This window comes from Channa argus, chromosome 1 (genome assembly GCF_033026475.1).
Source record: "Channa argus isolate prfri chromosome 1, Channa argus male v1.0, whole genome shotgun sequence".
Taxonomy (NCBI): Eukaryota; Metazoa; Chordata; class Actinopteri; order Anabantiformes; family Channidae; genus Channa; species Channa argus.
In genome coordinates this window covers 12,877,685-12,895,645 of record NC_090197.1, presented here as the reverse complement: position 1 = coordinate 12,895,645, position 17,961 = coordinate 12,877,685, and the positions used below count along the sequence as shown (strand labels likewise).

General features: G+C 38.2%; 2 protein-coding genes across 5 annotated transcripts; one reads left to right on the top strand and one right to left on the bottom strand.

The window, feature by feature from the left end:
- Positions 1-149: 149 nt before the first annotated feature.
- On the bottom strand, positions 150-7,668 carry LOC137124070 (fibrinogen- and Ig-binding protein-like). Of its 4 annotated transcripts, XM_067498711.1 has the most exons (8): positions 7,525-7,544; positions 6,076-6,187; positions 3,549-3,843; positions 3,103-3,411; positions 2,356-2,410; positions 2,136-2,247; positions 1,992-2,034; positions 150-298 (listed from the first exon to the last, which is right to left on the bottom strand). In XM_067498711.1, exons 4-8 carry the CDS (start codon positions 3,397-3,399, stop codon positions 287-289), a joined length of 519 nt encoding a protein of 172 aa, XP_067354812.1. In that variant the 5' UTR covers positions 3,400-3,411; positions 3,549-3,843; positions 6,076-6,187; positions 7,525-7,544; the 3' UTR covers positions 150-286. The 4 variants fall into 4 exon arrangements, with proteins under 4 accessions (XP_067354812.1, XP_067354802.1, XP_067354823.1 ...); XM_067498701.1 differs by lacking the exon at positions 6,076-6,187 and having other exon boundaries at positions 7,525-7,668; XM_067498722.1 differs by lacking the exon at positions 6,076-6,187 and having other exon boundaries at positions 7,530-7,639.
- A 546-nt stretch (positions 7,669-8,214) lies between these two features.
- On the top strand, positions 8,215-17,762 carry LOC137124020 (IgGFc-binding protein-like). The gene is made up of 13 exons (XM_067498607.1): positions 8,215-8,253; positions 8,349-8,408; positions 8,596-8,882; positions 10,120-10,696; positions 11,067-11,665; positions 12,601-13,168; positions 13,277-13,533; positions 14,027-14,371; positions 14,503-15,070; positions 15,167-15,366; positions 15,735-16,109; positions 16,192-16,505; positions 17,584-17,762. Exons 2-13 carry the CDS (start codon positions 8,366-8,368, stop codon positions 17,591-17,593), a joined length of 4,143 nt encoding a protein of 1,380 aa, XP_067354708.1. The 5' UTR covers positions 8,215-8,253; positions 8,349-8,365; the 3' UTR covers positions 17,594-17,762.
- Positions 17,763-17,961: the final 199 nt, after the last annotated feature.

The following is a 17,961-nucleotide window of genomic DNA, read 5'->3' as shown; positions in this document are numbered from 1 at the left end:
ACCAATTTCTAATTTGTGTAAGTGTCCATATATGTGGCCAGGAGGTCTCAGTTAAGTAGAATTAACTACTATGGAAATATAACCCAAAATTTGATGTACACGCATGTGGATGCCAGGTTCTAAGAGGATAAAGTACACTAGGAGCTGAGGAGATTTGCAGCCATTAATTTATTATGGCTTCATCATTATTATATCAAAAACTGTCATTATAACATTTTTATTTAGGCTACAGCTGATTTAAACAACATCTTCATATTTCATCTTCATCTTCACAGGGCCCAAATCATTATGCAGATTCCTATAATAGATCAGAGTTCATTGTTAGTCACACACAAGACACAAACAGATACACTTGGAATTCATATCCTTTGACTCCCAGATAAAGATAATAGTATAGCTTATTATGGATTGTGGACACTGGTTCATGACATCCCTTACAATATATGTAGCAAATCACCAATAAAAGTAAAACTGTCCCAAAACTGTTTGTTTTGTCCAAAAATATTTGTTGGTTTTATTCCATCGAAAGGTTGTAAATGATTCATGAAATAAAATAAATAACAAAAAATAATTTCTAAGCCTATTTGAGCAAAGAATAATGGTCAAATCAAATTTGCATGCTATCAAAAATCGGCCCTTTGCACCAATAGCTGCCTGACAAATCTGAGCGATTTCACCAATCAGTTTTTGCAGCTATTTACGTGTGATTTCCTCGTAGGCCTTCTGCAAAACTTTCCTAAGGTCTGCTGTGGTGCTTAGTGCTGGCTGTGCTTTTGTCCAGCTTCTCCTACTCCAGGTCAGTGGGGTACTGCCATCTCTAGTCTTGCTGAAAATTAAAGTCGTCCCTAACCAGTTTTGGCGAAGAGGAAATTTCATGCTTCTTCAGTATGGAGTGGTATCCTTGTTTGAGGACGCCTTGCACTTGAAGCAGATCACCCATTCTCCCATTGTCAAAGTGTTAGGCATGTATCTCATCTTTTCACGAGCACTGCATGCAACACATGCCCTTCCTCAAGACACTGATGCAGCTCTGGCCATGAGGCCAGCTGACCTGAGTATTCTACACACAGTGTCTGTCGTTTTATTCAACAGTGCAGCCAAATCAGGAGCAAGGCATCTGTTTCTCAAGAAGGTCAACTTGTCTTCTTGGGTAGATATATCTTGTAGAGAATAAGCTTCCTTTCAGGGGAATGTCAAGGATTTGTCGTGCAGCTAGTGCTGAATATAAAGTTTAACGTGCACATTTGTTGTGAACATTATTCTGTGCTCAAATATGCATAAAAATAAATTGTGTTAGATTTTTTTATGTGTGTCCTGTCATACATTTAAAAGTATTGAATTTGGATAAATATAAAAACCAACAAAAGATGATACATGTAAAATACAAAAGTGTGTAGGTGTTTCCAAACTTTTTCTTGTCATTGTAATGTAGACTGCGTGGCCACTTTTTTTAATGCATCTATTGCAGCGAATCGATAAAACTGAATCAAATAAACACTTGAATGATTTACTTGTCGTGTTTTTAATGTTTTTAAAAAGAATCTGATCAATCTGAAATCTCAAATCTAATTGTTTTTTTCTCAACATGCAATTAGTGGGTGAAGCTTTCACAGTGAAGTTTTAACACATTATTTTTGTCCTGGTTTTTACATATTTGTTGTATTGACATTATTTAATTATTGTGCACAGCTTTGCACTTTGCATTTTATTTTTTAAATTCCACTTTACATAATAAGTTGTTTTTTCATGTCTATCAATAAATATACACTATATACCATATGTACAACTCAGTGGAGAAACACTGTGCATTCATTGTGCTGAAACTACCATGTTTTATAAGACATTTATGAAATACTATAAATAACAAGCCAAAGCCATAATGACAGGATAGCACTGTATATGTAAAACACGCAGCAAACCAACCATGATACCCAAGTACCAGAAATTACAGGCAATGTGGAGTTGTCTGTGAAATGTTATAATGTCTTTACCTTTATCTGAGTGGTGGTAGGGTTGTCAGGGACACATAATTTCCTGAAATACACAATAAAATTGCATTATTCTACTATGTATACTTCACACCTGATAATGTTTGTTTTATAGTTAAAGATTTTTTTTTTTTTTTTGTGACTTACCGAGATAGTGTGTTGTTCTTCACATAATCACATACTGGACTGTAAGCAGCCAGTTGTGCTTGCAGTGTATGGATTTCTTTATTCCAGGCATCAGACTCTGCTTTTAAAGTGGCTTAGTGACAAAGAAAGAGACGTTTCACACCTAAGCAATGATCCTTCTATTTTACCACAAGGTGGCATCACTAGTTAAGCACAATACAGTCTGTAGCCTGAATTTTACCTTCAGTGTTGGTCTTTTCCTTCTCTGCGTTAGCCAGCTCGTCACTTTTTGTTTTCTACACAATGAAGACAGATTTTTCTGTCAAAATTAACTGCAGCATGTTGTACACAAATGACAAATGCACCTCAAACCTGTAGGGCTTGTGGAACAGCTCTAAAAAAAGCATCAGAACATAACATTTTCTGACCATTTACTTGAATAAAAGTACTAAGAATGCAATGTAAAATAATTTAATAACATGTAAAAGTCCTACATTTAAACATTTCTTTAAAATGAAAGAAACCATCTAAGTTTAGAGGTTAAATAATACTGGTAATAGTTAAAATGCATCCTAAATATTAGAAGGAAGCTCAAAATATGTTGCTTTTACAGGGAGATACCTTTTTTTTTTTTTTACTTCTACCAATATTGTATTTTATGAGCTCATTATATGATTAAAATTAGACTTGGGTAAACCTCCAGCACTGCTCAAGGCTTCATGAACCTGTATGTTCACCATGCAAAGTTCACCATGTGTGACTATAAGCAGACCTGTAAGCTGGGTGTGAAGATTTGTTAGCTTAAACTCCACCCTGTACACAACATTGCTTCATTGATATAGTGCTTCCTGTTTTAGACATGTAGCATTTAATAGTCAATATAGGGGGAAAAAGCACCTAACAAATGTCAAATTTCTTGGGTTGCTTTTGTTTTTCTTCCTTTGCAGAAGTGCAAAAACAGAAAGAGAAAAAAGGAAAATACATTCACCTTTTCTGCTTGACAGGCATCGTTTTCTGTTTTCTTCTTCTCCATTTCAGAACCAAGTTTAACCACTGTAGCCTCCAGCTCATTTGCTACTTTCTGCCCCTGACCCAGCAGATTTTCCAGTGTGGCTTTGAACATGTCTTCATTCATAAGTTCACCATAAAGTTTCTCTGACTGCATTCTCATCTCTTCACTTCTCCCCTTCAGTCTGGTCAACAACTGATATTGGGACATAACAATCATCAGTGCTACCATTGACACCAAGGCTGATAAAGTGGATACGATCCAGTAAACTCGCATGCTGCCTGGGTCCTGAGGTGTAGGAAAAGAGAGCGACAGAGACACACTGATAAACACATTTGCAGTTCCAGCTAGTCTCTCTTATCACTGTGTCATATTAAGTCATTTGAATGTACTTTTGACTTTATGAAACTCTTTCTTCCTCTTACCTTTGTCCTTGTATAAAGCCCTCGATTTACTGTTTCGTCGGTTCCCTTATTTGCCAGATGTTGTCTTCAGAGTAGAAATCTAACACACAACACACATGTTGTCTCTACATTTGCCACCAGTCTCAGTTGATGCTCTTCTCACTCTTGCTTCCTCCTTTTCTCTCAGCAGGCTGTTTGTCTCATCAGGTTTCAAACAGGTTCTTCAACTCATTCAACATTCATTGCATAATTCTTGTTGAAAAATCTGGTGTTTTTCCTCAATAAAGCTTAACAAAAATCACCATGTGTATTTTTCCTGTAGTGAATGAGGGTATCATTAGTGACTGTGGGCAGAACTACATACCTTTAGTCTCATAAACAGAATCACAAATGTGGGAACATGCAGTATGTTGTAACATCACAGAACACAGTGGAGAGTGGATAGTAGATGAAGGGGCTTTTGTATGAATGTTTGTGAACTATGAGTATAATTAACCGAGTCTAGTCTGACTTGCTTTACTTGCTTTACTGGATAATGTGTCACCATGCAAATGAAGCCCTCAGGTCATGTTTATATATACTGTTTGTTTTCATAAAAATGTCTGTTCCAGTCTCATTCCTTTATAAATACTGGCGTACTAAAAATTTTGCCCTTGTCATTTTTATACAGTGTGATACAATGCCTTTACAGATTTAATTGTACTGTAATCCCCTTCTTGTGCCATCTCTCCCAATCACAACAATTTTAAATAGCATAACTAACAGTTTTCCATGTGATTAATCATGTGCCTTGATGTGTTAGGGTGTTCCTAACAAGAAGAGGGTGTGACTAATAATGGGGGGGATGCTGTACACAGTCTACAGAAATGTGAACACCAGCTCCTCCTGTGTTTATTTAGTCACACTGTATTATATTCTAACCTCACGATTACTTTTCTAATCTGCTGCCCCACTGCATGATTTGATGATGAAGCCGAAAAACAAAAACGTAAATAATCTCCTGATATTTTTTTCTCCACAAGTCACATGATAGCAAATTAGCATGGTAAGAAAAATCTGAGGCAAAATATAAAATGATATGATAGATAGATAGATAGATTATTGTTAAAAACAACAACAAAAGAACAGTGTATTGAAAAGGTAATATAAAAAAATATAAGTAATATCAGAACAAACAAGTAAAAATATACACCATGTATAATAAAAGAAGAATTAAAAGGCTATAATCCATGCCTTTGTTTTGATTCCTTCTGTCTCTTCCCTCTGGTCACAGCTTCACACATGTACAGGCCTCACTAGCGCACACACACAAACGCGCACACACACACACTCTCTCTATCATTCAGCCACGCCCTGCTCCTTCGTTCTAACTGCCACTGTTTCCACATGAGACTGACTTGTAGCTGAGCAGGAAGACTGTTTGGTTTTGCTTGCTAAAAAAACCATGAATTATTTAAAACCTAGTTCAGACAGTCATGAGTGGAGTGAGTTAGGACAATGGATGGGCTTGTGAATTAAACTAAACCAAGTTCTCTTGTCTGTCTTCGGCCACCAAGTTTTTGCCTCATTATTTGTCGAGTAGATTTCATTTCTTTGTTCACATTATGTTGGCTGAGGATGTTAGACTATGACCTTTGCTCATCACGTTTTCACTGCCTCGCATCCCGTGTGTGCTTTAATACTCTAGTTAATAACCCTACTGTACAGCCTCTGGACAGTGTATTGCTGAGTGCCTTCTGTTTGTTCTCTTTTTACGTAACTTCATGTCAGCCATAGAGGTTAGCTCCAAGTTTCTTATGTTACTAAAGTACTAGTCTCAAAGTTATATTATATTGTTTTAATGTCAGGAATTTCTGGTTGTGGTATGTTCCGAGGCTGACCTAGTTACGGAGCATGTCCATTCTGTAGGTCTGTTTTTTTTAAATGATCTTGTATTCTCCTCATGGAACTGTCACTGCAATCTTGCACTTGGGTCTTGAACAAGTCTAAACAAGAGATCACTTAATTATTTACTAAGCCACAACTATCTCACATGGTGTTGCCACATCTGTCAAGTTTAATTATCAAATGGTTGTATGTTTCACACAGATCAGCTCTTCAATTTTAGCCACTGACAGTTTTACATTCTGTCTTCCCACTATTATATAGGCCTTAGCTGAACAATCTATATTAGTTTTGAGCAGTATGCTTTATTTTAACGTTAAACGAGAAAGGGCTTTTTTTCATTGGCTGTTTGATTACTGCAAGTATCCGGTTAATTTAGATTAGATTTATTTGGTATGTTTACTAGATATTTCTATTTGTTTGCTTACTCTCTTTCAGTTGTTTATCTACACTACTGCAAGTTTTATTTGTAACTGGGCACTATGTTGTGGGTTCCTCAGGTTCTTTCTTTACCAGAGCAAAAGAGGCAGCAGGAGCTATGGTTTATCTGTAAATTAACCTTCTGTAAATGGATGTCTTTCAGCGAGCATCAGCAGTCTTTGATTTAGTTTTGATTTTGTTTTGATTTAATGACAAATGGCCCAGCAGAGATATCACCACTTACATGAGCAACTGGAGCCTATCCCAGCTGTCATTAGGTGAGAGGCCCGGTACATCCCATAAAAGTCTGCAGTCCATCTCAGGCCCAACCCACAGAGGCATACGACCACTGACACCTGCGGGGAATTTCGAGTCAACAATAAACCTAAGATGCATGTGTTTGGACGGTGAAAGGAAACGTATACAAGCATGGGGACAACATGCAAACTCCACATTGAAAGGCCGCAGCTGGCCGGTAGATTTGAACCAAGGACCTTAAGGCCGACACACACTTCGTGAGGACTGGTCTTGGTCAGTGCCAATCTGGCTCAGTCGGCGCTGACAATCGTTAACTGTGTGCTGTGTGATGATTCTAGCCCTCGATCTTAAGACCCTGCCAGTCTTTCTCAACAAGTTTTTTTTTTGTTGTTTAACAGGTTTAATATTCCCCGACCGGTATCGGCAACCGATGACGTCACAACCGAGGCAGATCTACAATAAGATTACCTACAGCTTTACCTGAACGCAGCTTGCTTTTAAAGTTATTTGTACCCACCTCTGTAGGCTTTAGAGTCCGCGTTGTCCTCGCTTTTGCATCACTGATTTTGCTGCTTTTTTGTTTTCGTCTTTTGTTATTTTATTCAGAAATTGTTAAGTTAAAAAGTAAAACTTCCCGGTTACTGCCATATTTCTTTTGGCACAAGGACACGCGAGAATTACCGTTCCCGTGGGATTTGGAGCGAAGAACGAAGTGTGTTGCACCTGGTTAACTCAGTCGTCATACTGTCAGAGATAGTTGGTGGAACAAATATCTATGGGTGAACTGCCCAGTCTTTGTGTGTCCCCAGTGATGTGGCAGCGCTACCGATCACTAGTGTTTGTTCATAACTTACATTTTTAGTAACCGAATTTGAACAATATTTTTTATAACACAAATATTTAGGTTGGTACTTTACCACTACAAAATGGCTAATGTGAACACTTGTTACAACAATATATGTTATAGTTGTAAATCAAATGGAGTTGTGTACATTGTCAGATAAAAACACTATAGTTGGTTTTATACATAAAAACAAGACAGAGACATTTCACAATAATGGTCTATTTGCTGTTAAGATGATCAACTGCACAGTACAGTTCTTGTCTCTCCACGTGTGGTAATATTTAAATTTTTTCATGAAAAAGTCTTCTTCTGATTATGAGCATAGGCTTTTACTTGAAGCTAAACAAACCATTTTAGAACAATGTAGAAAACAGACTCATTGCAATATAACATTTTGTAGAAATATAATATGGAAAAGATTTTTCCAGGACAGCAGAAACATACAATCAGGCAATGAAACAAGCACTGACTGTGCTATGCATGACTGTGTAACAATTGCTACTGATATACAGTATATGTGTGTGGAAAGACTGTCACTGTGCATTGTGTCCCTGCTGATTAAATGATAAGATAAAATCTTGATCTATTTACCTTACATGAAACAATGGTACAATAAGTAAGTCCACATAAGAGTACGTCCACATCTCTCACGACAACAAAAAAAAGCTCAGCTTGACTGAGTGCTCAACATAACCACTATAGGATTCAGGCAACAAAGGATTATGCACTGGAACAGGTCACACCCAGCCATTATTCTTGTGGGTGGGGTTGACATGGCTACAGCTTCAACAATTAACAGCTGATAAATGTTTTACAGTAACAAAGTCAAGTCTCACTGATAGGCACAAAGCCAGCAGACTAATGCATGTATGTTTCAAAACATTAAAAAGCAAATTACAAAGCCCACACAAATAAAAAAAATTTAAACACAAATTTAAATTGACCTGTTTCTTTACTACCATAGTGCTTTATCCTGTTTATTGTCTATTTGCCATCTTTTCTTTGTCTTTATCCATTTCCCTTTGTGACTTTGTATGATTTTGTCCACATTCAACTTGATTTGTCTTCCAACAATACACAGCTGGATCAGATGCTCCTGAGTCATGACTGACAGCAAACATTTTAAAAGAGACTGGAGCACAATTTAGCTGTTTTCAATGGTGCAAAATATTGTTGCAAAAAAATGTAGTTGCTCATTTCTGGGAAAAGCCCTGAAAAGTTATATCTAAAAGCTGATTGGTCCATTACTGGAGGTGAGAAAGTATTTAAGCATCCTTAAAGGCCACACCTAAAGTCCCCACTGCCTCTTTACTAGCTCAGGTAAGAAGAATCTGAAATGCTGACCTTTATGAACAGTTTACAGAATAGCTGCTTTTCTAACTATTTGTTTTGTATAATTTTATTTTTCCTTTTAGGTCTTCTGCTCTAAAACATGGAGCTGTTTGTTGTAATTCTATCAGCTCTTCTACTGAGTGGTATGTTATCAATCATTAGTTTTAAATTAGTAAAGTTTAAATAGTGTATTTATAGTTTTACATTTAAATTAATTTAATTTATGTCAGTCACAGTTGATGTTTAAGTGAAATTTAGAGACAGCTATGAGGGGAGTTTAGGGTAAGAAGTGTGAAAAGACCTCAATTGAAATAGTTTTTATTTTTGAAGGATTTTGCAGAGGAGGTCCAGCCACTCTAACACGTGACTCAGGCACCTGTTGGCTTATGGGGAATCTTTACTACACTTTTGACAATCATGTCTACACCTTCATGGGCAATTGCACCTACACGATGGCTAAGAACTGCCATGGTGTAGGTGCCATCATACCGACCTTTGAGGTGGACACCAGGAATACAAATGAGGGCAGGTTACAGATCCCATCAATAGGGGCAGTAATTGTCAATGTCCATGGAATCAACATTGAAATAGTTCGCAATGCTTTTGGTATTGTCCAGGTGAGTGTTTCATTTTGTTGCACTGTGTGAGTTTTGAATTTTGAGATTTTTATACAAACCTACTGACTTGAATTCATTTAAATGGAGCATTTAACAAGACAAAAAAAGTTAAATGTTTGAAATAAACACTTCTAATGTCTGCACTGGATCACTGAGGACAGTGGGGTTATGTTCTTGTTAATTCTAACATAATGGGAGAACTTACCTTCCAATTTAAAGTGTAATACAAATGTATTTATTTTGCAATATGCATTCTATGTTTAGACCAACCTAAAAAATACTTAATTTAAGTCAAAATGTTTTTAAGTGCATCATCACACAGAAGTGATGCAATACATTTTACAAGAGGAAAACCAGATAAAACAGATAATCACGTAAAACGAGGTGAAATCACTTAAATATTCATAAAAGAATTTATAGAACTAACTGAAAGTTAGAGCATAAAAATAAGTTTTAAATTGGATTTAGAAGATCCTAAGGAATCAGACTACCTGATAAGATCAGGTGAGCTATTCCAGAGGACAGAAGCACAATGAAAGAAGTCCCTACATCCACCCCAGTTCTTCAAAATAAAATTAGAGCAGTCGGGGATGGCTATGTGGTTCTAGGAGGGATCAGGCAGGATCAGTGAAGATCGTTTTCATTGAAATTTTATAGGCCATTAAAAGCACCTTGAAATGTGATCTAGATAGTCAGTAGAGGCAGGCTAACAATGGTGTAATATGGTTTCTGGATTTGGTGAGTAACCAAGCTGCTGGATCATTTGGAGACTTCTTATGCTTGAATAGGGCCAGAAAACAAGCCAGAAAACAGAACACTGCAATATCAGTGAGATCAACAAAATATAATAAATCTTTAATTTTTTATTTTGTTAAGTGTAACTGAACGTTATAGGGATTTTATTGGAAAACTAATAAAATACCAACTTTTTCATTAAAACATGGTTACTTTTGGGTGAACAGCTACAGCAGCAGCAACATTTTTCTGTCAAAATGTTTTTCTTAGCTGTCTGAAACATTTGTACAGAAAATATATGAATGTATATGAGGAAATTTGCAAATAAATAAATTTAGTCAACTTAGTTTTTTTCTCATCGAAAATTCCTCACGTGGTCCTTTCCTTTGTGTGTGTGTGTGTGTGTGTGTGTGTGTGTGTGTGTGTGTGTGTGTGTGTGTTCGTGCGTGCGTGGGTGCATGCATTTGTGTGATTGTGTGAAATTTCAATAATTTATGTTTAGGTGAACTATCAACAATGGACTCTTCCGATCACCTTCAACAATGGTACAGTGAAGCTTTTCCAAAGGGGCTTGTTTGTGGTTGTGGAGACAGATTTTGGCCTGAACGTGCAGTATGACTGGAAGGAATACCTTGCCATCACAATGCCTGACAGTTTTGCAGGCAGTGTGTGTGGCCTGTGTGGCAACTTCAACGACAAGAAGGAGGATGATATGACAACTCCCACTGGTTCAGTGACGAGCAGTGTGGCAGCACTGGGAGAAAGCTGGAGGGTGCCCGGCTTAAAAGATGATGGCTATTGCAAAGATGAATGTGGTGGCCAGTGTAACAACTGTTCTCTAAACTTAGTTCAAAAATTAGAGCATCAAAATTTCTGTGCCGCTCTTGCAGAAGATATTGTTGAATACACGGGTTGTCAACTAAACATCGACTCCACCATCTTTAAAGCCAACTGCATGTTAGACCTCTGTAGAGGTGAAGATATGAACACATACCTTTGTAACACTCTTCAAGGCTTCGCCGATATCTGTCAGAGGTCTGGGGTCAAAGTTCCCAACTGGAGGATTTCAACTCAATGCCGTGAGTGAAGCTAAAGTTTGAAAGCATAAATACTGTGTTGTATTAATGGAAGAATTTCTTTCTTCAAATTTCCTGCTTTGCCTTTTAATTAAAAAAGTACAAGAGTAAAATGCAGCTTGAACCTTACTGCACTGGTAATAATATTCTAATGTCAATCAAACTTCTTTTTTTCTATAATTAGTGCTTTTATTTTAAGTATCAGTTTTACTGAATATACTTACAATGTTGCAACATTTACATTGGAAGACTATTAAGTCTATTGGTATTGTCACAATGTGCTATTACTGTAGTACTTTTACTAAAGCAAAGACCTGATACTTCCTCCTCACTCCGAAAATGATGATGATCTATCTATTCTTTATCCATACAGCTACACCTGTGTGCCCAGAAAACAGCCACTATGAGTTCTGTGGGAATGGCTGTCCTGCTACATGTGCAAACCCAAATCCTCTGACAAAATGCACCACCACCTGTGTGGAGACGTGTGCTTGCAATGACGGCTTTGTGCTCAGCGGCACAAAGTGTGTCCCCGAGACTCAGTGTGGCTGCATGTACAGTGGCCACTATGTGGAAATTGGAGGATCTTTCTGGGGTGATGAGAGCTGCACCAAGCACTACACATGCTCTGTTGGTGGAAATTTGTCCCTCAGCCACACTTATTGTCCTGCTGGGCAGCAGTGCCAGGTGGTCAAAGGGATCAGGGGTTGCTATCCTGTCAACTATGCAACATGTATGGTATCTGGTGACCCACACTTTGTGACTTTTGATGGGGAACGCTACAACTTCCTGGGCACTTGTGCATATGAGATGGCTGGTGTCTCTGCTAATCAAACAGACCTGGAAAGTTTTAGTGTTGTGCTGCAGAGCAATGGCAAAGATAAAAAGATTGGATCCACTGTCAAGCTGTTGGAGGTTAAAGTGTTCGGGTATAATATTCTCATCAGCAAAGAGTACCCTGGCACTGTTGTGGTAAGGTATTTTCCAAAAAATATGATCAATGCATTCACTGGTCTGTGTATGAAACATCAGAATAAAATTACATCAACATCAAGTCTAGCATGATGTTGTTTAATTTTTTTTATTTTTTTGATCAGGAAAAGCCCAAAGATACTCAGTTTAAGTTTTAAGAAGGCAGAGCTGGAGGTAGCAGAGCTTGAGATGTTGAGGTTCTCTTTGGGAGTGACGAGGATGAACAGGATAAGGAATGAGGACATCAGAGGAACAGCTCATGTTAGATGATTTGGAGAAAAAGTCAGAGAGGCAAGATTTGGGTCGGTTTAGTCATATTTAGAGGAGAGACCGTGAATATATCGGTAGAAGGATGCTGAGGGTGGAGCTGCCAGGCAGGAGGCCTAGAGGAAGACCAAAGAGGAGATTTATGGATGTAGTGAGAGGGGAGATGAAGTCAGTTGGTGTGAGACAAGAGGATGCAGAGGACAGGGTTAGATGGAGGCATGATTTGCTGTGGGGACCCCTGAAAAGGAACAGCTGAAAGGAAAAGAAGAAAGATAACTATTACAAATTTGTTTTTTTAGCTTGAAATTTTCCAAACATTTTAATTGTCTTGAACACATGGTTTTGAATGCAACGTATTTTCTCTGTACCAACAAGTCCATAATTTATTAAACAACAGTCAGAGCTAACCAACTTAAATTAGCTGGTCTGTTGTGCTTTGATCAAAGTGTGCTTTATTACAGTGCTGGCAACTTAAGCAAACAACTTTCACTAGGTCCTAAATCTACATGATGCTTAAACCTAAAGTAAATGATCGGAACTGTTTTATGTTTTATGTTTTACCAATCAACTCATGGAATAATTCAATAACTATTGGACTTGTACATGGATTTATCAAATATGCACTAATTAGTTTATAAACCCTTTTTCTGTTTCATTATCTCCTAAAGGTCAATGACGAGCTCTCCAATCTCCCAATGACGCTGGACAACAATAAACTCCATCTTTACATGAGTGGCAGATTCGCTGTAATTGAGGCAAACTTTGGAGTGAAGGTGTACTACGACTGGAGCAGCGTTGTATTTGTCACTGTTCCCAGTACCTACATGGGTGTGATGCAAGGTCTTTGTGGTAATTACAACCTCAACCCTGAAGATGACATGCAGATGAGAGATGGAGAACAAGCTCCTACTTCAGAGGCGCTAGGTCAGAGCTGGAAAGTCACCAAAATCCCCGGCTGTGTTGACAGCTGCATTGGCCCCTGCCCTGGCTGTAACACCACTCAGAGAGTTCTGTACAGCACCAACAGTTTCTGCGGGCTCATCAGCGACCCTGCAGGCCCCTTTCGTGACTGCCATGCCAAGGTCGACCCTGCAGGCTTCCTTAATGACTGCCTGTACGATGTCTGTCTTTATGAGGGTGGAGGGAACATGCAGTGCAAGACTTTGACTGCGTACACAGCTGCCTGCCAGCTGAAAGGTGCCAAAGTCTATTCCTGGAGGTCGACTCAGTTCTGTGGTAAGAACATTTTTATATCGATCTAATCAAAGCTACTTTTTGTAAATTTCCTGAACCATTATACTACTATGATTATACTAAAACAATTGGGATCCTGTCTTTTCCTAGATGCCCAGTGTCCATCAAATAGCCACTATGAGCTTTGTACAAGCAACTGTGTTGGGTCATGTCAGAAAGACTCACAATCAAACTGTGGAGCTCAGTGCATGGAAGGATGTGCCTGCAATGAGGGTTACCTTCTGAGTGGAGATAAGTGTGTGCCTGCTGGTCAGTGTGGCTGCATGTATGAAGGAAAATATTACCAGCAGGGACAGGTTTTCTACCCCGATGCCCTTTGCCAGAAGGAATGCAGCTGTAATGGCACAGTAAGGGCCACAAGAGAAAGATTGTATAAAAAAAAGCTTTTTTTTGTGTTGTGTTACTGAGGTAAACTCGATGTCGTTCATATGTCTTTCAAGGAACAATAACCTAGTTACTCAAATCCACAGATTTGTCCCCAAAAATTTACTGAGAAGTTTTTTTAAATGGATAATGATTTGCATCACGATAACTGGGCAGGTGTTGCTCAAACAAAGCGTTTTCAACAGTTGTGGCTTGGCCAGATGATAAACTTCCCATTAAATTACCTTAAATGTAAAAACAAGAGAAAGGATATAGAAGGTTGGTGAATAGCTAAAGGCAGTGATTCTACATTTGTACAATGAGATTCTGAGTTTTTCAAATCCTCTTCAAATCTGTTGGAGGGTTGGTTTGTGAAATCTCAAAAGTCAATAAAACCTGTAGCATATACAACAAAAACTGCATGACTCAGTTCCACTAGGATCTAATAAACAAATCCCTTTGTGTCTTTCATAACAGGTGCAATGTAAGCAGTCGTCTTGTGATCTTAATGAAAAGTGTGAGACTGAGAACTATGTTCGATCATGTCAACCTTTGGGAAAAGGAATCTGTTCCATCTCTGGAGATCCACATTATTATACATTTGACAACACTACATATGATTTCCAAGGCACCTGCACCTATACTGCAGCAGAAAGCTGCGACCTGGCCGGCACACGGCTCACAGAGTTTTCAGTGGCGGTGGAGAACGAGAAGTGGTATGGTATGTCGGACAATCCTGAGGTCTCAGTGACAAAGCTTGTGGCAGTAGAAGTTTATGGAACGGTCTTGATCCTTCGTAGGAGTGAAGCGAAAATGGTTTGGGTATGTCACAAAGGTTTTTATTGCTTAGGTGCACATACATAATACAAATAAAAATAAAAATAGATTTTATATGACAGCAAATATGAATGCAGAAACAATGGCAATCATGACAAATTAATTGTTTGCTTCAGATAAATGGGGTTCTTCATCATCTGCCACAAAGCCTCTTCAATGGGGCACTGAAGGTTTATCAGGAGGGAGACAATGATGTCATCATAACCGACTTTGGCTTGAAGGTCACTTATGACCTGATCTACCATGTCACTATCACCGTCCCTGGAAACTACAGAGGCAGAACCTGTGGTCTGTGTGGCAATTTTAACAACGATGCATCAGACGAGTTCCAGCTGCCGGGTGGAAATCTGACCAAAGACTCTCGAACTTTTGGAGCAGCTTGGAAAGTGCCTGTGCCTGGAGTGGTGTGTGACGATGGCTGCAGCGGTGACCTCTGTCCAAAATGCGATAATTCTAAAAAACCTGCATTAGAGGCAAAATGTGCAATTATCACTAATCCCACAGGTCCCTTTGCGGCCTGCCATGAACTTATTTACCCTCTGTCTTACTTCAGAGATTGTGTCTATGATGTTTGCATGGCTAAGGATGAGCAAAGCATGCTGTGTCACAGTGTTGCTGCATATATGTTAGACTGCCAAAACCTTGGAGTAACAATTCAGAACTGGAGAAGTCCTTCTTTCTGCCGTGAGTCTATGCATTTTCATCTGTTAGATCTAACTCTCTAACATTCAATGACCGCAAAAAAAGGCATAACTCTTATTATTGGTTATTTGTTTGCAGCCTTTAAGTGTGGTGCCAACAGCCATTATGAAACCTGTGTCTTACCCTGTACCTCTCCATGTCCTGGTCTCAAGGACATCATCACATGCACTGCAACCTGTGTAGAGGGCTGTGCCTGTGATAATAACTACAGCTTCAATGGAACTGGCTGTGTGTCCACTGACCAGTGCAGCTGTTATTACAATGGCCATACTTACAAAGTAAGGAGAAAATATGTGTCACATGTGTTTTGTCAATTGCTATTTGCACAAATAAATCCTTCAGGGCAGTTCAGGATAGGAGTTTGTTAGGTTGTACTTTGGTCACGATTTGGTACATCTATGGGCATGTGCATGTCAAATTATTTAATTTTAGTAATATAAGCTTATTGGATACTTTAGATTTAAAAAACAACTATTTGATTAGCTATTCCCAGGTTGCTTGGTAGTAGCTTTGATGATCTATTTTATACTAGTGTCATCATCATAACTGGATGCATTTCTCAGACAACTGATAACTACATTCAATAAAGTAGTGAAAATCACAGGAAGTATGATATTTCCCACACTTTATTTTGTGTTGTTTCCAGGTTGGACAGTCCATTATAACAGATGACTGCCATATGATTCACACCTGCCAGGCCTCTGGAGTAGTTGTGTCCCAGATCATGACATGTGACCCCAACGAGCACTGCCAGGTCAAAAACGGTGCAATGGGCTGCTACCCTCAGCAGTGCATTATGGGCCCCAATGGGACCCTCACTACATTTAATGGTGAAAGTGGTATTGTAACAGTGCCAGGCACCTATGAGATTGTCCAGAGCTGTGACCAATCTCAGACGTCAAACTGGTTCAGGGTGGTGGTGAAGTTGGAGATGTGCACTCCCGATGTCAACTCAATTGTGGCTTTGTATGTGTTTTTCAATGAAGTTATGATCACAGTTGACTATAAACACAACATCTGGGTAAGTGTGTGCTGATGACAGGACAATAATCTTAGCTGAAAACTTAATTTATTACTATAAAATGTTCAATCTATATTTACAGATAAACGGAAGAGCAGTGACTCAAACCACTTTCACCCAGAACAACGTAAAACTGGTGGTTTCTGATAACACAGTGACCATAAACAACCCTTCCAGCCTCCAGCTGTCCTTCACTTCAGCTAATCAACTTGCCATCGGTGTCAGTGACAAAGTAGCTGACATGGTATGTGGGGCGTGTGGGAAGCTCACGCCTAATGATGAAACACCGCGAGCTCGGCGAGAGAGACTCCTTGTGTCTTTGCATGGTACGTCTCAGAGTACTGCCTTTGCGTCACTGAACATTGGGCAGTGGACAGCTCCTGATTTCCCCCATTGGTAAGTCTTGCAAAATACAACAAAGTTGTGAGAAATTAACAAGCAATAATATTCAGATTTGCATCAAAGCATTAGATTGTGAACTTAGATTGTACAATTTTTGGCTAAAGTCACTTTGATGAATCCTGGGGATTTTTAAAAAACTGATCTGGGGACATTTCTCTAACTTAAACCTCTTCTCACTATTACTCAAATGCTAAGTCATTAAAAACCCTATTAAGAAGTTTTTAAACAAAACAAAAGGAGAATGAAGTTGCATTAACTTGGGGAAAAAAATAATGATACATTAAACCATCATTATTTTATTTTTGATGACAAATTTGATCCCCTCAGCCATGGATGCTACCAGTCTTTCACAAATGAAGAGAGGGTCTGCCATTCCTTACAAATCTTTTCTTCTGTTCTTTTTGTTGCTTTAATATCAGATTTAAAATACCCCATAGGAATTCCACTGGGTTTTAGTTATAATTTACACTTCTGCTTCTGTAAAGCCTCAGTGTGATTTTTCTATAATTTCAAACATCATTATGATGTTGTTGTATTTTGTTGTATGTGGAAGACTCCTCTAGACTCTGTGTGTATGTTGTGTTTTTAGTGCCACTTATAAATTTCATCTTTCATTCGTATAAGCATAATATCTGCTTCTATGTTTCACAAATGTCACTAGCCACTGACCCAGTAGTCTTAGTCCTGGCCAGAGCCACATGAAATATGTTGTATCCAATTTGATCCAAACAAATTTATTACAGATTCATCATGTTTTGTGTCCTTTTGTAAGTTGTGGTTTCCTACATAGATATATTGATACATTTGATTGATACATTGTTTTTTGCACTGACTGACTGACCTGTGATTTTTGAACACAGACACCACCTGTTTTTCAGTGCAAAATTATGTAAATACATGTAGTAAAGTTTGTGTGAGGTGTTCAGTACTGTGATGCTCTTTTACACTGTACCACCCTTATGAAGTCTCAGATACATGTTGCTTAGGATACTATCACTTAGGCCTATTGCTTTCAAAGCCTTTTTGTGCAAAAAGGAAGATTTGATATATTTTTTGTTTGTTTGTTTTTCAGTGGTTTCTAAAGCCCAGTCCTGCCAGCTCATCATCATCTATGTTAATCAACATCCCTCAACAGAACTAAACTTACATGACTGAATAATGGAACATGTAAATCCTGTTTCTACAAATTTCAATTCTCTCTTTCTCTCTCTCTCTCTCTCTCTCTCTATATATATATATATATATATATATATATATATATATATATATATATATATAACATATACACATATAGTGCATCTGTGAGAAATACATAAATAATAATGATACGCATTTTACTGCATATAAACAGTTTGGTGTCTGTGTCTGTGTAATAGTCTTTTTAATCATTGAATCAATCCGATTTCCTTTTGAAATTACCTTTTTATATTGTTTTCTATTAATCTATTAA

Bases quoted from the DNA above. Each gene is read 5' to 3' on its own strand.
- LOC137124020 (XM_067498607.1), top strand. From the start codon at position 8,366: ATGGAGCTGTTTGTTGTAATTCTATCAGCTCTTCTACTGAGTG. The intron at 10,697-11,066 runs GTGAGTGAAGCT...TTATCCATACAG, and splicing joins GAGGATTTCAACTCAATGCC to CTACACCTGTGTGCCCAGAA. The intron at 11,666-12,600 runs GTAAGGTATTTT...TATCTCCTAAAG, and splicing joins AGTACCCTGGCACTGTTGTG to GTCAATGACGAGCTCTCCAA.
- LOC137124070 (XM_067498701.1), bottom strand. From the start codon at position 3,399: ATGCGAGTTTACTGGATCGTATCCACTTTATCAGCCTTGGTGTCAATG. The intron at 2,248-2,355 runs GTAAAATTCAGG...TTTGTCACTAAG, and splicing joins GGAAAAGACCAACACTGAAG to CCACTTTAAAAGCAGAGTCT. The intron at 2,035-2,135 runs GTAAGTCACAAA...TGTGTATTTCAG, and splicing joins AAGAACAACACACTATCTCG to GAAATTATGTGTCCCTGACA.